The 20619-nt window shown below is 40.4% G+C and overlaps 1 protein-coding gene across 2 annotated transcripts in view; it reads left to right on the forward strand.

Moving 5' to 3' along the window:
- Positions 1-20619, forward strand: part of CDS1 (CDP-diacylglycerol synthase 1) — a 64119-nt gene that overhangs the window by 14374 nt on the left and 29126 nt on the right. For both annotated transcript variants that reach the window (XM_066387421.1, XM_066387422.1), the window contains exons 2-3: positions 7174-7301; positions 14446-14542. In XM_066387421.1, the coding sequence (XP_066243518.1) occupies positions 7174-7301; positions 14446-14542 (225 nt within the window). The remainder of the gene's footprint in view (positions 1-7173; positions 7302-14445; positions 14543-20619) is intronic.

Raw genomic sequence — 20619 nt, forward strand, 5'->3', positions numbered from 1 at the left:
TTCAGGCATTTGGATTTAAATCAAACAAAATTATTTCTAGTATTCCCTTGTTTATTTTTTATGATTGATTAGGAGAAAGAATCATTTGTGGGTTCTTTTTGTTGTTTTTTTGTTTGTTTATTTTTTAATGAGAGAGGAACAGACAGAGATAGACAGACAGGAAGGGAGAGAGATGAGAAGAATCAATTCATTGTTGCAGCACCCTAGTTCATTGATTGCTTTCTTATATGGGCCTTGACAGGGGTGGGGGGCCTCCAGCTGAGCCGTGGACCTCTTGCTTACCTAGCAACCTTTGGCTCAAGCCAGCAACCATGGGGTCATGAAGCCAGTGACCCCATGCTCAAGCCAGTGAGCCTGCACTTAAGCTGGATAAGTCCTTGCTCAAGTCAATGACCTCAGGGTTTCAAACCTGGATCCTCAGCATCCCAGGCCGATGCTCTATCCACTGTACCACCAGCTGGTCAGGCTCTTTAGTTTGTACTTTATAGCTGTTCACATTTTGATTCATTTAGTTGGGAGATGTTTCAGACTACCGCTTAAATTTCAGGACATATTTTATGAGAATGATGTCACATTTTGAAGTGACGGGGAAAGCAGGGAAACCAATTTCATTAATGACCGATTGGGCTGTTGGTCATTCCTGAGGTGTGTCAAGCCTAGTTATCTGTCTAAATGATTACTTATATTCTTATCCATAAGAAAAGGACAGGTTGTTTCTCATGTCGTGTCTTTGAATGCTTGCTTAAGACTTTGTAAGAACTGTCAAGATTTAAGGCTTTCTTTTAAACAGAGCATTGGAATGCCCAGGAAGAGAGGAACAAGAGTCTAGTACAGAGAGGTGCTCACCCCTTTGGAAACGTTAAGCTGATGTTTGTGAACTTGGTGCTAGGGGAGGAGTGCTGCTCTTCTGCTACCTGGCTGTGCTGGCCCTCCCTTTCAGTTGCCAGGGCCTGGCCAGCTCTGTAAGGACTTTATGTGAAGCTGCGGAAGCCGGTCTGACTTCATCATCTGGATGGCTCACGTGGAGCCCAACACCTCGGCCGTAATGGTGGGGATTGCTGCCTATTCGAAACGGGCTATTTGACAATTGTATGGTGCCGAGAGGCAGCAGCTGTTTATTAAGCCTGTCCAATGGTGGGATTCAGCCAGTTCGTACCAGTTTGTCAGAACGGATACCTAACTTTTTGTTGACTTTGGCGAACTGGTTGTTAAAATGGCACTTGTAATTAGGGTTCTCTCTTAGGTGGGTGCCTGAGCAGCCACCCAGTGTGGAATCACAAAGTTACATTCCTTACTATTTTTTAACACTCATCTGCACAACAACAAAAGTGCCTATAGTAATGTTCATTCTGTCTGTAGGTGAAAAAATTGCAAGTGAGGACACCAATAAAGAGGCAATATGGAAATATCTTAAGTAACAGTTTTATTGATTTTTTGCCAGGTATTTTTAATATGTTTTCATTAATATTTTAAAACTCTTATAACAATCTAGTTTATTTTTTTTTAAGTATTAAATGCATGAAATAGTAAACTACTTTTTGATATATTGCTTTTTTATACTTAAAATGGTCATTAGGGCAGAGAATAGATTGTTAAATTTTTTAATCCCACCACTGAGCCTATGAGGCTTAGCATTTTACATTGAAATACAAAAATCAAGATCTGGCCAACAAAATTAGAATCACGTCTCTTTAAAAGTTTTGGTTTTTATTTTATTTTCACCCCCTACTGTGTTTCTGCGTTGAGACCTTAAACAACTCTGGCACACCACTCCTGGGTAGAGTTCAGTGCACATGATACCCCTGGAATTCTGCATGTGGTAGTATAATAATTTATATTGTGGTTAATAAGTATGGTATCAGTACAAAAGGATCATGAAGGAACCCCCATGGGCACCTAGGTAATCACAGATTGAGTTTTAGTCTCAATATTTCCTTCCCTGATAGGTTTATATCATATTTGTATCTCTAAACAGTATAAGCTTTGAATTTTCTTCTGAATATTTTACTATAAAAGCTTTTAATAACATAGAAATATTAAAAGGTTAGTACAATGATCATCAGTGCATACAGCACTTATATTTAACAACTGTGAAGAATTTGTCAAATTGTCTTTGTCTTGCCATATATATATATTATGTATATTTGTGTGTGTTTGTGTGTGTATGCACAAACATTTTGTTGGTGCACCATTTGAAAATAAGTTGCAGATATCATGGCCCTTCACTCCTAATATTTCCATATTTTTTTATTTTTTTAAAGATTTTATTTACTGGTTTTACACAAAGGAGGAAGAGAGAGGCGGGGAGGAGTGGGAAACAACTTGTAGTAGTTGTTTCTTGTATGTGCCCTGACCAGACAAGCCCGGGGGTTGTTTGTTTGTTTGTTTTTGTATTTTTTGAGTTGCTTTTTTTTTTTTTTTTTACAGTGAATCAAAATGAGTGACAGATAGGAACAGACAGAAAGGGAAAGAGATAAGAAGCATCAATTCTTCATTGCAGCACCTTAGTTGTTCATTGATTACTTTCTCATATGTGCCTTGACTGGGGGGCTGCAGCAGAGCAAGTGAACCCTTGCTCAAGCTAGCAACCTTGGGCTCAAGCCAGTGACCAAGGGATCATGTCTATGATCCCACACTCAAGCCAGTGACCCCATACTCAAGCTGGTGAGGACATGCTCAAGCCAGATGAGCCCACATCCAAGCCAGGGACCTTGGGATTTCAAACCTGGGTCCTCTGCATCCCAATCCAATGCTCTATCCAGTGTGCCACCACCTGGGCAGGCCAAGCCTGGAGTTTTGAACCAACGATTTCACCATTCTGTGTCAATGCTTCATCCACTGCGCCACCACAAGTCAGGCTAAATCATGTTGCTTAAGGACATTATCCTATGGAACCACAGTGCCATTATCATATCTAAAAAAAATTAATTTTCTTATTCTACAAATGCTCTATATTTTATTTTTTTATTGCTGCCAAAATGTCTATTGGAGACGCCTTTTCCTCCTCCAAGATCCAGTCAAAGTTTACACATTGCATGTTTAATCATTCTCAGTTCATATACTTATTTTTCCCTCTGAATTGGGGCAAGCCAGAAGAGCAGAAAACATTATTTCTCTTAGCCCTGAAAAATCATGTGGGTGAAAAATCGCAGGGGGAGCCACACTCATAAAATGCAAATTTGTGATGACAGTAATATTTCACAATTAAACATAACTCTTCAAAAATTTCTAAATTCTTTTGTATTATCCCATGGATTTGCCTTCAGAGATCTTCCAGATTGGGAATTTTTTACACTTACATGAATGAAACCATAAGATATAGTACGATTTTAATGTATCAATATCATAGAATTGGGTGTCATCTGAGAAAGATCAAAAGGAGCCCAAAATTTAGGAGAGTCTTAAAACAGACCTAGAAATCAAATAGGATTTGAATATTGTAGGTCACATTAAGAATCAGCCAAAAATGGTAAAAGCAGTGGTGGTGCAGATTGAGAGAACCAGCCTGATTCCATTTGGGGACAGAGGGACTTACTGGTCATGACTCTTAGCATATATTGACCGAGCTCCTGGTTGTAGGTATGACCATGGTGGGTGAGACTCTGGTGGGTGGGCTAGAAACCTGAATATGTATCGTGTGAACTGTAGCAGAGGCAGACTGCTCAAGGGGCATGCGGGAGATGTGCAACTGGGCTGAGAGGTTCTGAATTTAGTTTCTGATTGCTACGGGAACAAATCAGCACTAACACTGTCTTACCGTTCTGAAGGTCAGAAGCCCAAAATGAGTCTCATTGGGCTAAAATCAAGAGGTTGGCAGGGCTGTGTCCTTCTGGAGGCTCTTGAGGAAATTTCATTTTCCTACTGTTTCCTAGCTCCTACAGGCTGCGTGCATGCCTTGGCTTGTGGCCCCTTCCTTCACCTTCAAAGCCAGCATCACTCCAGCCTCTGCTGCTTTCATCACATCTTTGACACTCCTGTCTTCTTTTTCACTTTTAAGGACTCTGTGATTATATTAAACTATCCTGGATGATACAGTATAATCCCCCATCTCAAGGTCAGCTGATTAGCAAACTTAATTCCATGTTATTTTAATTCCCCCTTGCATTGTGACATAACATATTCACAGATTTCTGGATTAAGACATAGACATCTTTGGGTGGAAGCTTCTTCTGCTTATGACAGGTTCCCTTAAGTAAGATTTTCTAGAAGTGATATCTAAGCTAAGACCTTAAGGATAAATGCTAGCCAGGAAAGCCAGGCTCCATGGAGGAAGAGTGTTACAAACTGTAAAATGTAGAGAAGTTAAGACCATTTTTAGTTTGGGGAGTGCAGGAAGTTCAGTTCTGCAGAGGATGAAGTGGTGGTAGCTCTCCTGGGAGCAGTGGCCGAAGAGGAAGAGGTGTTGGATTTGAGCAATGGGAAGCCCACAGAAGATTTTAAATGGATGATTGTACTAATCAGGTTTGCCTTTATTAAGGCATTTTATGTGCTGCTGATGCACGTTGGGTTTCGTGGGTCCCTGCATTGGAATCCACAATAGTGTAATGCCTGATCAGAATAGTGTGGTGGTGCACTGGCCCATCCACTCAACCTCTTTTCTCAATGGGGAATAGAGCAGGGCAATAGTGAAAAGTTTAGAGGACTAAGCTTTTCCTTTTAAATTCAAATTAGGAAAAGATAGAGAGGCTGGATTAATCATAATCATTAAGCAAAGGATAGGACCATAGAGCTCATCCCTGAGATAATCAGATTTCTCTCTTAGAAATTAACTATGAGTTCCATCATCACAGAGGTCTTGAAGACTCCTGCACCCTGCTCCACATGGTTGACTCACTAGTTGATAAATCAGCTTAGTCCTCCTCCCCAGCATGGCTAGAGTTCTGTCTTCTGTTCACTTCCTGTTCCGGGAGAAAGAGAAGAAATCTGTGTCTATATGGAAACAAAGAAAGAACAGAGAGAAAATGCTGGAATTGGGAATCTAACCTACTGTGCAAGTAAGGACTATTTAGCTTCGAATTTTTTTTAAAAGCCTTCTCCTTTTAAGTACAGAACTATGTGTCACTTGAGGGTTTTCTTTTTCTTGGTTGCCATTTTAATGTTGAGTTAGGTACAGGAATCAGTGTGAACCTTGAGGGACCTGCAGTGGGGAAGCTGACCATAGTTGTCTGACTCACTTTTGAAGGGACCCACGTATAAAAAGGGGTGGGAAGTGTGAGCGATGTAATAGATTATCCTTTGTTAAATTCTGAGTCACAGCTTAACATCATTAGTTTAGAGACTTTTCTTTGGAGCCACCGTCTTGAGGGGACTGGAGCCTGTGCCACGTTCCAGTGTTTTCAGTATCCAATGTTGGAAAGCACCTCCCTCCTCTTTCCCTGACCACTGGTTCCCGTCACTCTTCAGAAGTCACCATGAGCTATACATGAATTACAGTAAATTGACCATACCCTATGCAATTTGATAAGTTTTGACATCTGTATATACCCATAATTCATTACTGTAATCAAGAGAATGAATATAGCCTGATCAGGTGGTGGCGCAGTGGATAGAGCGTCAGACTGGGATGCGGAAGGACCCAGGTTCAAGACCCCGAGGTCGCCAGCTTGAGCACGGGCTCATCTGGCTTGAGCAAAAAGCTCACCAGCTTGGACCCAAGGTCGCTGGCTCCAGCAAGGGGTTACTCAATCTGCTGAAGGCCCACGGTCAAGGCACATATGAGAAAGCAATCAATGAACAACTAAGAAGTCACAACGCGCAACGAAAAACTAATGATTGATGCTTCTCATCTCTCTCCGTTCCTGTCTGTCTGTCCCTCTCTATATCTGCCTCTGTAAAAAAAAAAAAAAGAGAGAGAATGAATATACCCTCACCACCAAAAATTTGCTTCTGCCCTTTCATAATTTCCTCCTCACTCCCAGATAACCACTGATTTGCTTTCTGGCAGTATCGATGAATTTGTATTTTCTAGAATAGTATGTAAATGCAGTACTAAGCATATAGGTAGCATATACACATATACATGCATCTATATATATGGACATTTTGTCTGACTTTTATTTACTCAGCATAATCCTTTTGGCATTTATCCCTATTGTGTGCATCCCGAGTTCACCTCATTTTATTGCTGAGCAGTATTCCATTGTATGAATGTAGCCCAATTGTCCTGTTCCCTGTTGAACATTTGAGCTGTTTCCGTACTGGAACTGGAAATAAAGCTGCCCTGAACATTTGTATGCCCATATACTTTTATTTCTCTTGGGCAGATACTTAAGCGTGGAACAACTGGGTCATATGGTGGATGTATATGTAGCTCACTTCTTTGACTTCACTAAATGGTTGGCATTATATTAAAAGCTTCCATTTTATGGATAAAGAAACAGTCAAAAGGGGTGGTGAAATTTACTGAAACATTGGTGCTAATAAGGGCTGTTCGGTTGAGATTCCTGAATGTTCTGAATTCCTAGGTGCTTGCATTCCTAGGATCACGGATCACTCCTGGGCCAATGTTCTGCTCAGTGCTCCATTGGCTTGCATTTACCTCCTGATGTATTCTAATTCCTCTCCTTCCACTGAGCCCCCCAGACTCCAGTTTCCTCCTCTAAAAATCACTTTCCCAAGGTACAGTGATGTGTAGTGCTCTTTACTGAAGGTTGCTTGGGTGAGGTGTGCAGAAGAAGGGAGGACAGGAGTGCAAACTGTTCAATGACAGCATAGCAAACAACTTCAAATTCGAGTTACTATGCTTTATAGATATAAAATGCTGTGCCAGTGTACGATATTATACTTGTCTATGCTTTAATTGTAATAAAATAAAAAGAAGGCCTGTGCAGAGCTGATCAGAATCTACATGGAATTAACACCATGTTCTCCCATTAAGTCGCAAAAGAATAAATATTTGATTCTTATGATAAATTTCTGATTTAAATAATACAGGAATTTCTTTTCATGTCTTTTGTATAAATGAATTTTTTATATTGATAGATTTTAGCAAAGATAAAACCTTCCTAACAAGGAAGTACAACAGAGCTTGATAGTCAAGGTAAGTTAATAGTTGTTTCTTTGTTTCAAGTTGTGTAATTGAGATTTGACACAGAAAGCAATACATAAATGCATTGGCAAGTTGCGCTGGTTTTTTTCTCCTGTTTTACAAAGTGATCTTCTTTTTAACTTTAGGAAACAGATATTGATGACAGATATGGAGATTTGGACTCCAGAATAGATTCTGATATTCCAGAAGTTCCACCATCCTCAGATAGAACACCTGAGATCCTCAAGAAAGCTCTTTCTGGTTTATCTTCAAGGTAATTAGATGAGGATGACTATAATGGGTGTACAAGATAAGTTGTGAGGTTAACCTGGTTCATGAAATAAATTTCACTATTTCTAAGTTTTGGAGCTCTAAGAAAGAAGGCTTATATCCATTGTATGTGAGGAACACATACTAGATGTTTAATGTGCATCCTTTCATATAATCTTTAAAATCTTCTGAAGTATAAGAAAACCAAATCTAAGAAGTTAATTGGTGAAGGTGACAGAATTAAAATGCAGACCTGGGGCCCTGCTGGGTAGCTCAGTTGGTTGGAGCATCTACTGATATGCCGAGGTTGTGGATTTGATCCTTGATCAATGCACATACAAGAATCAACCAATGAATGCATAAATAAGTGGGACAACAAATCAACATTTCACGCTCTCTTTCTCTTTCTCTCTTTCTCTTTCTTTCTCCTTGAAATCAATTAAAAAAAAAAAGATGCGGACCTGTGATTCTGGGCCCAGTTTGTCCAATTTCTGAGGGCAGTGATCTATTTACCACATCGGGCTGCCTTTTCTGGTGCGGGAACATTTAATTAAAAAATTCTATATTCTCTGTTCCCTGTTTTTCAAATGCCAGACAGAACTAGGTCATTTTTTTTCCTTTTAACTAAGTTTTAAATTACTGTGCTAAACCCCACAGTTCTTTACTATTTCATATTTGTGCTATATTTTAAAATGTGTAATTACCATAAAATTTTACCTAATTTTATATTATCCTCTATTATATGCTTTAGTAATGAAAATTATAAAATTTAGGTAAGCAAAATAAATGTAAGCTTTTATTTTCATTAATATGTAATCTTAAATGTTGGTATGGAATAGTTTTATCATCTTTTTTGACTGTGACACATAGTAAAAGCTACATTTTACATCACATTCCAAAAGACATACAAATGTATATAAATGGCTGCAAAAATGTTATGAAGCATGTCTTGCCATTACAATGTGATGCCTCCTAATTTCTTTTCTGTTTAATACTACTCTGTTATTGAATAAAATATGTTGAACATAACTTACTAAATTGATTTTACCCGTGGGTCATAATAAAAAAAAATGGTTTAGTCATATCTAGTAAATATAGTAGGAGGTTTTCTGTTTTTAATTTCTAGGAGATAACTATATTAGAATAAATTGCTTTGAGGCAAAGTTTTTATATTTTTTAACCAATAGAACAGTTTTTTGCTGGCAATTATTAAATGCATGATTATTATTTTAATAGTCATTATCCCAATTGTTTGCACAACAAACGTACCTTTGTTTTAAAATCTTATCAGGTCTATCTCAGGCTTGATAATTTCTCATATTGATTTGCATTAAAATGATGCTGGATTCCTGCATGTCAATAACAATTTCTTAGTTTCTCTCCCTCCATGTAAAGTAACAATAGCAAATAAGAGCAGTAGGTATTTACTGAGCATGTATGATGTGCCAGGCACTATTCCAAGCACTTACATGTTTGACTAACTTATTCTCACAGCAACTGAGTAACACCAGTACAGTTGTACACCTATTTTATAAATGAGGAAACTGAGCCACAGAATTTTATATATCAAAGGTCATGTAGCTGGTAAACAACAGAACCACATTCTGAACCTAGGTATTGTGCTCTATTTATAAAAGAATTAGTTTTAAAAAATGAACTCTAGATCATGGGTAACCAGTCTCAATCTTGTCATGAAACTTCAGTATACAGATTGCACAAGTGTTTCTAAATATATATCTTATGCATTTTAACCCCTGTAGTACCCAAAATGATCTGCTTACAATGATTTACAAGTTGTAGATGTGTATGATTCAAAATACTAATTACGTAAGAGATTTTCATGAATTTCAGAGGAAAAACCCCTATCATCCTCCCACCAAGACACTGATATTTAAAATATTGTGGTATTTACTCTGGAGCTTTTTTTTTTCTTGTACATATTGTGTGCATGTGCGTGTGTATGTGTGTGTGGTGTGTGTATGGTGTAAAAATTACATTGTACTATTTTATTTCCTGACTTTCTATTTTCCTTTTCATTTTATAGTGTTAGGAACAAATATCCTTAAATATACTTAAATATTCTTAATGACTGCATCCTATATTTTTTTGTATTACTGTAGTTCAGTTTACTCAACCCAACAGTTACCACTGGGCATTTAGCTGATTTCTAAATTCTCAGGCTCAAAAACAACTCTGCATTAAACATTTTTTAAAGGATTTTATTTCTTGAATAGAGAGAGAGAGGCAGTGGGGAAGGAGAGAGAAGCATCAACTCATAGTAGTTGCTTCTCATATGTGCCTTGACTGGGCAAGTCTGGGGACCTTGAACCTGTGACCTCAGCATTCCAGGTTGTTGTTTTATCCACTGCACCACCACAGGTCAGGCAACATTTTTCTTTATTTAGCATCCATAATTATTTCCATAGGATAAATGTTTTTATTTTTTATTAAGTGAGAAGCAGGGAGGCAGAGAGACAGAATCCCACACGTGCCCCAACTGGGATTCACCTGGCAAGCCCACTAGGAGGCTGTGGTCTGCGCATCTGGGGCCATTGCTCCATTGCTCAACAACCAAACTATTTTAGTGCATGAGGTGAAGCCATGGTGCCATCCTTAGCACCTGGGGCCAACTTGTTCAAATGAGCCATGGCTGCAGGAGGGAGAGACAGAGAGAAGGAGGGGGTGGAGAAGCAGATGATCTCTTCTGTGTGCCCTGACCAGAAATCAAACCTGGGACCTCCACATGCTGGGCCAATGCTCTACTGCTGCTGAGCCACCTGGCCAAGGCTAGGATAAAAATTTTTTTTTGTATTTTTTCAAAGTGAGAAGTGGGGGGAGGCAGACAGAGACTCCCACATGCGCCCAACCGGATCCACCTCGCATGCCTACCAGGGGATGATGCTCTGCTGCAACCAGAGTCATTCTTGCGCCAGAGGCAGAGGCCATGGAGCCATCCTCAGTGCCAGGGCCAACTTTACTCCAATGGAGCCTTGGCTGCGGGAGGGGAAGAGAGAGATAGAGAGAAAGGAGAGGGGGACAAGTGGAGAAGCAGATGGGCGCTTCTCCTGTGTGCCCTGGCCAGGAATCAAACCCGGGACTTCCACACGCCAGGCTGATCAATGTTCTACTGCTGAGCCAACCGGCTAGGGCCTTAAAAGTAAAATTGCTTGGTCAAGATTTATGCTCACTTTTGAGATTTCAATATATAATATCAAAAAAATCTTTTTTTAAAAAAAGGTTTTGTTGTTTATTTATTAATTTTACCAATAGAGGAGAGAGAAAGGGGAAAGGCAGTGAGATGTATTAACTCATAGTTGCTTTACTTTAGTTGTTCATTGATTGCTTGACTGGGCAAGCCCAGGATTTTGAACTGGCAACCTCAGCATTCCAGGTCGCTCTATCCACTGTGTCACCATAGGCCAGTAAAAAAAAATCTTAATTGTTGAAATTGGAAGGGGCCTGAAAAATCTCCAGTCATTAGGCAAGGTGTCCCAATCTGTTTCTTGACCTATGTGTATGAATATTCATTAGCTGTTTAAATCTGGCTTTATTTTTTTAGATTTTTAAAATAATTTATTAGTTTTAGTGGTGAGAAAGAGAGAAAGAAAGAAGAGAAGGGGAGGAGGAGCAGGAAGCATCAACTCCCATATGTGCTTTGACTGGGCAAGCCCCGAATTTTGAACCAGCAACCTCAGCGTTCCAGATCAGCACTTGATCCACTGTGCCACCACAGGCCAGACTGGCTTAATGTTTTAGTGAACCTCTTCCTCAGCTCTGTGTCTAGTTTAGGAGTACCCATCCAGAGGCAGTGCCCTGGATTTTGTCTCTACTTCCCCAGTGGAAATTTGCAAGGTCTAGAGCTATTTTTCATTGTCACAGTGAGACACGGTGCTCCAAGCATCTAGTGAGTAGAGGTCAGGGAGTTGATAAAAAAAAACCCTGCAGTCCACAGGACAGCTCTTTACAACCCAGAATTATCAGGCACAAAATGATACTAGTTCTAAGGCTGAGAAACCATAAGAATACCCAGGCATAGCCTTACTGGTGCTCTTCTATGGGTGCCATCTTCCTTCCTGCTGGGAACTTGCACAGCTCCTGTCCACTTTCTCCAAAGGCTGGTAGGTAGACATTCTCACCACTCCCGCTCTTTTCCGAATGGTTCCACACGAATGGTTCCTCTTGTCTGTTTTTGAGGAGTGCCTCTGTGTCCCAGTTCTTGGCTCAGGTGAACTGCCTTGCCAGCCCAGGTTCTTGATGACTCATGGTGCTTTCGGCACTATTTTTTATTTTATTTTTTAATCTTGTCATTAGTTTTGAAATAAAAAAAACACTTAATAGTGGTAGTAACAGTAAGTCATTGCACATATCTAAATTGATTTGAATTAATGTGTAACCACTTCAGATGATCACTTTTAGGGATACTGTTTAATTATAGACTTTGAGAAGTCGCATTTCTGGTTCAGATAGGTCCTCGAGACATGGAACTTGGCTGTAATTCTGATCTACCAATTCTGAGTTCCTTTTTCCAAAACAGTTGGTGAGGTGATGACGTGGATTCAAAATTGAGGCTTCTCAGATGTGATTGTGGCAGTGTGGTAAAGGAAATCGAGAATTTTGAATTCAGAATTAGACCATCCTCTGGTTGTTAGTAACAATGACCTTTTCTTTTTTTTTCATATACACTGGTTTAAATTTAGTGCTTTTCTCCTGAAAGATAGATGACTTTTTGTTACTATGTCAGTGGATATATGTTATGTTTAAACATGTACTTAACTTTGTATTAGGTATTTTTGGGAAACTTGGGCAGTCAGTTAAGTTAAAATAAATAAGGGAAGTAAGTCTTCGATCTTATTGGGGGAGGGGAGTTTTTTTCAGAGGGGAAATGTCTATATAAAAGACAACCAGGACCTGGCTGTTTGGCTCCACAATAGAGCATCGGCCTGGTGTGTGGAAGTCCCGGGTTTGATCCCCAACCAAGGCACACAGGAGAAGTGCCCATCTGCTTCTCCACCCTCCCCCCCCTTTCTCTCTATCTCTCTCTTCCCCTCCCACAGCCAAGGCTCCATTGGAGCAAAGTTGGCTCAAGCACTGAGTATGGCTTCATTGTGTCTGCCTCTGGTGCTAGAATGGCTCCGGTTGCAGCGGAGCAATGCCCCAGATGCGCAGAGCATTCCCCCTAGCGGCTTGCCGGGTGGATCCTGGTTGGGCACATGCAGGAGTCTGTCTGTTTGCCTCCCTGCTTCTTACGTCAAAAAAATACCAAAAAAAAAAAAAAAAAAAAAGAAAGAAAGAAAAAAAGACCACCGGACAGGATACGTTTCTCAAGAACCCCAGTTTTCAGTTACCATGAAATTTTTGGATAATATGAAGAGTCATTTTCCTGTTTAATATCTCTGGTTCTCAGCAGTTAACATTCTTTGAAGTTCAAAGCCAGGCATGTAACAGAGGTACACACGGACATTGGCAGCATGCACCTAGAGGATGATTTCTAAGATTTTTGTAGTGTCCTCTTGACTCTAAGAGGTTCTTGATAATTCTGAGTCTGAGGATCAGTTATAAAGAAATGCTCAGTACGTGCCTGGATTTTATGTAAGCAGGTCAGGATTATCATCAGGAGACTGCCTTATGCCCCTTTATTTATCTCTGACCAGCTCTGTGACCTAGCCCAGTTTCCTAATCCATTCATTAATCCATACAGGGTTATATCTGTAAAGCTAAATGGAACCTTTCAGCTATAGCATTTTTGACTCTACACACATTTCAGTTTAGTCCCAAAGCTTACAGTCCATGAGAAATGTATGAATCTACATAGTTTGTTAAATAGTAGAGGGAAGTAAAGTTGGGTAAATACCATTTGAGCACCTCATGAAAAATCTTGGAAGCTAGATAAAAGAGTTTGGACTTTAGATCTTGAGTGCAGAAATGACATGATAAGACAGGTATTTAAGAAGTATCTGGACTATACAGGAAAGGAATTGGAAGCAGGGAATGTAGTCAATATTTGATAGATGAAATTGGCAAATAATTTCTACTATGAGAAAGAGAATAAAAGCCTTGCTTGGTTATTGTACATATATGTTATTATACTTCAGGTTGAATCCAAATCTCTTATAACATAATTTAAATGTTATCATTTGAATTAATAGAAATCAGAAAAGGCTTGAATAAACAAAACTTTGCTCGAGTATAATGTAAAATATGTGAAGAATGAATAAAATCAGGGGCAGCGATTTTAGATTCAAAAATCATCCTCCGTATACAAGTGCAATTAGAGTCATTTTACATGTTCCATACAGCAGCTGCTGACATTTTTCATGACATGACCCCCTAAAGAGTGACAATAGTTGTAACGTACACTGGGCTGAAGTGTGAGGCTCTTGGGAGCGGGGGAGCTGTTGGGCACCCAGGCCCTGACTGGCAGCTGCCCTGGAAATGGGGAGATCAGTTTTCAGCTGGTCGGGAACTAGCTGGGTGTGCCGACAGGGACGCTCTGCTCTAAGAACATGCTAAGACCCAAGGATACGGAGGCACTCTTCTGCTGATGGCCCTGTCCCTGACCCGGGAAAGCAGGCAGCGCACCGAGCAGGGGAAGGAAGCCGCTCTCACTGGCCGCGTCCCCTGCCACTGACCTTGCGCCTTCTTCATTTCCCTGCAAGCACCGCGCTCTCCGGTTTCAGTTCTGCACCAGCCTTTCTGTGCTTCTCAGCGGAAAGCCGTGCTCTGTCTGTGCCACCTGAAAGTCATCATTTCTGTCTAGTAGTGTCCCCAAGGATGGGTCATCTTTTTAGAGGGCCTCTGCACCTGGCTGCTGCTTCCCTCCAGAGTGACCCTGGCGCCACGTGTTCCCTCTGTGTCGACCGCCTCACTGCGTAGCCTCAGGACTTATCCTCATTTACAATCAACAAAAATCAGGGCTTTTTTTTTTCTTGGCCTAATACAATTTTTACATTTAATTTAGCTCTCAGTGAACAAATGCTGTGTGGTTGGTTGGAGTTTTTTTTATTGTTGTTGGTATAACGTGAAGTAAGGGATTCTTAAAGTATAGTTAGGGGAAATCCTTAGCTGTGGTAACTAGGTACTGAAACCACACACACAGAAGTACTGTAAGAACACACGAAGTGCTGACTTTATAAACATTTCCTTTGCAGGTGGAAAAACTGGTGGATTCGTGGAATTCTTACTCTAACTATGATTTCATTGTTTTTCCTGATCATTTATATGGGATCTTTTATGCTGATGCTTCTTGTGAGTATTTTATGTTTCCTGAAGTATCTCTTGCTTTGTTTTGCGGCATCGATATGATTGAAGTAATTTGAGCATGTTAGGAAAAGGGAGGTAACATAAGACTTGGTAACAGCTAATTTAGTTCCTCTAAGCATCTTCTAGCTCATGACATGACTTGGCCTACTCTTTCCTGTTTGCAGAATGGCCATTCAACATGTTCATTTGGCAGAGACCAAAAACATGTAATAGGTGCATGTCCTTTTGTCAGACACTGTGCCAGGCAGTGGATATAACAGAAACCACACATACGTGACTTCAGCATATGTGACTGTTAGCTAGGTCCCTAACTTCAAGGAATTCAGTCAAGTGACAGAGGCATTTAGGTAACTGTATGAATCAATAGGATAGAAAATAAATGGGTTAAGTCCTGTGATAAAACGTGTTGGGAGAGCACAGTAAAATGTTCGTAAAGCAGCATGAGACAGATGAAGGGAGACTCTCAGGAGAGACGATGCCAAAGCCGAGACCCGGAGGTGGGACTGGGCAGGGTAAGGGCATCCTGGGCAAGGCATGGAGGCAGTGAGAGAATGTGGTCTATTGGGGGACTTGCAAGTTGTGCACCTGGGGGGTGTCTAGGGCTGAGACCAAAGAGGCCAGCAGAAGCTATCCTGGGAGCTGCGGATTTTGTCTTGTATGGGAAGCCCCACAAGTCCTGAAGCCAAACAAGTATTTTCAGTTTTTAATTCACTTGTTTAGCTGACAGGGGTCGGGAGCCTGTGGCTTCCGAGCCAGATGTGGCTCTTTTGATGGCTGCACCTGGCTTGCAGACAAATATTTAATAAGATAATAATAACATTAAAATATAAAACATTCTCATGTATTACAATCCATTCATTTCCTACTGCTCATGTTCATGGTTGCGAGGGGCTGGAGCCAATCATAGCTGTCCTCCGGGACAACAAATTTTTATTGGATAATGCGTAATGTACACGGGTCGTTGTATGGCTCTCACGGAATTACATTTTAAAATATGTGGTGTTCACGGCTCTGTCAGCCAGAAAGGTTCCTGGCCCCTGGTTAGCAGATGCTCCCAGGGTGCCTGCTGTGTGCCAGGTAGTGTGCTAGTTCTGGGGCTGGATCCTGTGGCGCTGAGAAAAACACAGCTGTCTGGGCTGTCATGGACCTTACCGTCTACACTGTTGATCAGATATGTTATTACAAACTGTAATAAGCATTTAATAATGATAATAAAAAAGGATGGTCTGAGAGTAGAGGGGGAACTAGAAGACTTGTCAGAGGCACGTGCCCAGCATGCGTGCTGCAGTGTGGGGCCTGGGGAGGAGTCAGCGTGGTGACGTGAGGGGGAGCTTGGGAGAAGGGTCGCGGCAAACGAAGCCTCTGGGGCCCAAAGCGGCAGGAGTGAGGAGTAGGCTCAATACGGAGCTCTGCGTGCCTTTGCAGCGAACAGTGAGAGCCCGCTCTCAGGAATATGCATAGTGTTCGTCTTTTTTATTAGTTCTTTTTCTTTATCCCTTTTTGGTTAGTTTAGCCTCTTCTTATTTACTCACCTCCCTCTTTCCTGGTTGCTCGTGCCAACTTAGAAGTCTGTTTACCTATCTTACATGTCTTTCCCCTTTATGCTCAGTCCTTCTTAGAGCACCAAGCTGTGAGCAATGGCATATGGTTTTTTAAAATTATATTATTCTGTAAAAGAATACATTTTGATTGAAATTAGACACGATTGGAAAAAAAAAATTCCATCACCCCCTGAAACCACTTACAGGAGCTCTTCCCAGCTCCCCTCACTTTTCTTGTCCTCTCATGAACTGTGTGCGTCCTCGGGGATCGCAAGGTCACAAAACAAAATTTCTTTCTGTGTTCTGTTCATTTGATGGTATCTTGAAGAGTTGTTGTTGTTTTTTTAACAAAAAATTGAATAATGATAGGATGGATTTTATGCGAGGGCAGAAGATGCTGGGTCCGAGAGCCAGGTGGGCGGGGCCCGCACTTCAGTGTGGGCGGACAGAGGGCCCCTGTGCCAGTCTCCCCAGTCCAACCGCTGTGAGTGCCAAATGACCAACCCTTGGGGCTGGGGCAGTGGAGGATTGAGTGTGTGCAGAGCACTTTCCAGTGCTGTGATGAGCAGTTGAGCCTAGGGAAGACGGGGTTGGATGATGGCAGCAGCATAAGGCTTTGTGTATGAAGGGCCCTTTGCACCTTGAGGCTCTTTCTGCGCAGAGTGAGTGCTATGAGCAAAGGTCCTCAGTGCCAAGTGTGTCAGGCAAAGGCAGGTGATGCCCTTTCCCAGGAGCCCAGGGCCTTTGAACCTGGAAGAATAATGAGGGATCAGATTCTAGAGGACCTTGCCACACTACGTGAATAAGTTTGGGACTTATTTGTACAGCATTGAGGAGCCATTGAAAATATTGGGGATTACTTGAATTATGATTCTCTTTTAGAAGATAATTTTGATTAAAACATTGCAAAACACCCGTATCTGTGATGCACTGATTCAGGCTGGATTAGTGCGCTCCCGGTGAATAAGTGACGTGGTCTCCAAGCTAACTAATAGGTAGAGACTACTTTTTAACCACTCTTTTATGACAAAATTCAAAATACCTTTAAAGACATCCTTCTATGTCTGGATCCTGATTTTTTTTAAAAGAGAATCATAAGCATACCTAAAGCACTTGGCCTTTTTTGTTCATTTTTTTTCTAACATGAAAGGAAAATACTGTTTTATTATAAGTTACTTATTTGGAGAGCTTTAACAGAGAAGAACATAAGAATATTAAAGAGCTAGTTAAAGTAAATTGAACTGTTATTGCTCTTAGTATTTAGGTTTATTGCATATGTGTGCACACAAGCCTGCCTACAGGCACACATGCATACATACATGTGCTATATTTATGGTTTTTATGTTAAGGGAATATGTATGAATATACATATAGACACACACTATCAGTACTCAATTGATAGCACTTTTATGTATTTTAAAATCTTAGTTACATTCATATCCCTAAGGAGGGAATTTATATTTTGAGTCAAACACACTGTATCTAGCTTGTATTTGTTTAATAACATCAGTACTTAATGATTAATTTAAGATAATTTTATTAAAAATTTTCTTCTGGGAAATAATGGCTACTATTTTAAGATGGAACTCATACTAATGTTCCTTAAAATAAGCTTTTTCCCTTCAGACTTCTATTTATAGTAGGTTTTTTTTTTGTATTTTTCTGAAGTTGGAAACGGGGAGGCAGTCAGACTCCTGCATGCGCCTGACCGGGATCCACCTGGCACACCCACCAGGGGGCGATGCTCTGCCCATCTGGGGCATCGCTCTGCCGCAATCAGAGCCATTCTAGCATCTGAGGCAGAGGCCACAGAGCTATCCTCAGCGCCCGGGGAAACTTTGCTCCAATGGAGCCTTGGCTGTGGGAGGGGAAGAGAGAGACAGAGAGGAAGGAGAGGGGGAGGGGTGGAGAAGCAGATGGGCGCTTCTCCTGTGTGCCCTGGCCAGGAATCGAACCCGGGACTCCTGCACACCAGGCCGACGCTCTACCACTGAGCTAACTGGCCAGGGCCTATAGTAGTTTAATTGTTGCATTCACAGCTTGGAATCACACTTTCTAAATGCTGGAGTTACTGAAGCATATTTTGACTTAAAGGCAGGTGTGCACAAATAGAAGATACTGTAGGAGTCCTTCCCTCCACCTTCTTGGAAATGCCTTTAATAATTACTTTAATCTACATTATATAAATTTACTTTTTAATAGTGTGTTTAATATTTTCCTCATTGTGAGAATTACAAAACTATACTAAAAGTACTTTGGAAAGTAGATAAGTTTTAAATAGCACCCCAACCCAATTATCAACCACCAAAACGCAATTAATATGCTTCCTTTAATCCTTTCTTTTCTGTTTTAGAAACCATTGCTGTAGTCATAATGTGGCTAAAACTTAGCGTTTCTGCTTTGTAAACTAAACATCAAATGTTTTGGGTTGCCCCACAGTTTCTACAGCCATCATCCTTAATACATTTATGTACTCGATGGCATGGAGTGCCTTCTAACTTATTTAAACCACTGTGTTATTCTTAGACATTCAGGTTATGTTCTGGTTTCTCTTTATTGTGAATACACTGTGCTAAGCATATTAGAATGAAAGCTTTTACATATGTAGAATGATTTTCTTTAATAGATTCCCAAAGTGAAAGTAGACATTTTATCTGGATAACCCATAAGCACCACAGTTCAGACTTAACCTACGCAGATCTCAACTTCTATTCCAACCTCAGCCATTCTGCATAAATCTATTTCCCAAGCTTTCCCCAGTGTTATTCTGTGTTTTTCCTCTCTCCCTTAATCCCCGATTCCCGCAACCACCGAATCCTGCCACTTCTATCTCCTCGATGTCTCTTATTCCTGTCCTCCATGCCTCTGCCACTGCTTCAGTTAGAAGGTCATCCACACTCATCCGGAGGGCGAGTCTTGCCTGTCTTACTGTCTCTGCTTTTGCTGCCTCTCCAGTCAATTCTTTCCACCTCTCTTATCCCCAGACAGTCACATCTGAACATGTCCTTTCACCTGCACTCCTGTGCAGTCTTTTGTGCTATTTCCTGTGATTATATGACCAGGTTTGTTTTCTGTCTACTTCTCACCCCCAGTCACCGTAGTGTCCTGGCGACTTGAAACACATGCTTTGTCCTCGCCTGCATACATGACTCTGTAGCCTCCTCCTTTGTCCGACCGTGGCTTGTCCCCACTTCCTTCCACATTTTCTTTTGTTTGCCTGTGCTTATATATATATATATATTCACATGACTGTTTCTACATGGTATTATACTGTGTGTGTCCTCCCAGACAGACAATGCATCTCTGAGAACAGGTGTCTTATGCTATTTCTCTCAATCATCAGTAACTAGCAGATTAGCCATTTACATAATCATCATTGTTTTTAAGGCTCCTAGCACATTAATTAATTGGGCCAACAGAGTTCTGACAATATGCATTGCACCAGCATTGATGGTATGGAGTTTCAGTTTCTGTGTAACTACCAGCCCTGGAAGATACACATATATTTTAAGGATTTTAACATTGTTTGAGACCCATTTTGTATTTTTCCAGAAGTTCCATGTTAATTCTATGCAAGCTATAATGGACAGTCATATAAATATCTGTTTGTACTATTAAAAATACAATTTTTTCCTCTTAGTAAAATACCATATATATATATATAGTGCTTATAGTTCTTGAGCAAATGTGTTCATAGAAAGAGCATCAGTGAGTTTGATATATTAAAAGCCCTTGGTTCTATAAATAGCATGGCTTTGCCATTGTATCTTAACATCTAGCACTGTCCCCATCCTGATTATTTTTGTTTAAAAATACCTTTTGGTAATATGCGCAAAGATTATTTGAAGAACATTATTTAAATTTCCTCTTGTCTTTATAACACTTTTATAACTTTTTCCTAAAAAAGCTACCTATAGTAGTTTTGCATAATAATTTCTTATCATGTGGCTAGGGGACAAAATTATGTAATTTTTTACATATGTGATTGAATATGTAGTAGATGTAGTGGGGGAAAATAGCTTAAAAATATCCTGAGCAGTAGGTTTGGGAAAGCTAAGTTGTGGAGATCGTACAAGAAATCCCATAGTGTATCCTTGGGCAGAGTTTGGTAAGCTTGTTCTGTAAAGGACCAGATAGTAATATTTTAGGCTTTAAGAAGCTACATGTCATATAATCTTTTATTTCATTTTGTTTTATTTTTAACTCTTTAAAAATGTAAAACCCATTCCTAGCCCCAGGACTACACAAAAAGCCCTTAAGTATGCTCTTAGAGTTTGAGGAAGTTAGTCTGCTATATTCACAAAGATTTTAATCTCTTAGTTCCTGGGAATAAGTGTTTAACTTGCCATTTTCTCTTTAAATCTTGGAATTGACTTAAGCTAAGCACTGTATATACTCCTATATCCTCAGGAGTTCACTTTATCTGGTTGATGGATGTAACAGTTTAAAGGACTACTAAATAGACCATCAGAAAAGGATTCTTGGCCCTGGCCGGTTGGCTCAGTGGTAGAGCGTCAGCCT

Source organism: Saccopteryx leptura, chromosome 5 (assembly GCF_036850995.1).
Source record: "Saccopteryx leptura isolate mSacLep1 chromosome 5, mSacLep1_pri_phased_curated, whole genome shotgun sequence".
Classification (NCBI taxonomy): Eukaryota; Metazoa; Chordata; class Mammalia; order Chiroptera; family Emballonuridae; genus Saccopteryx; species Saccopteryx leptura.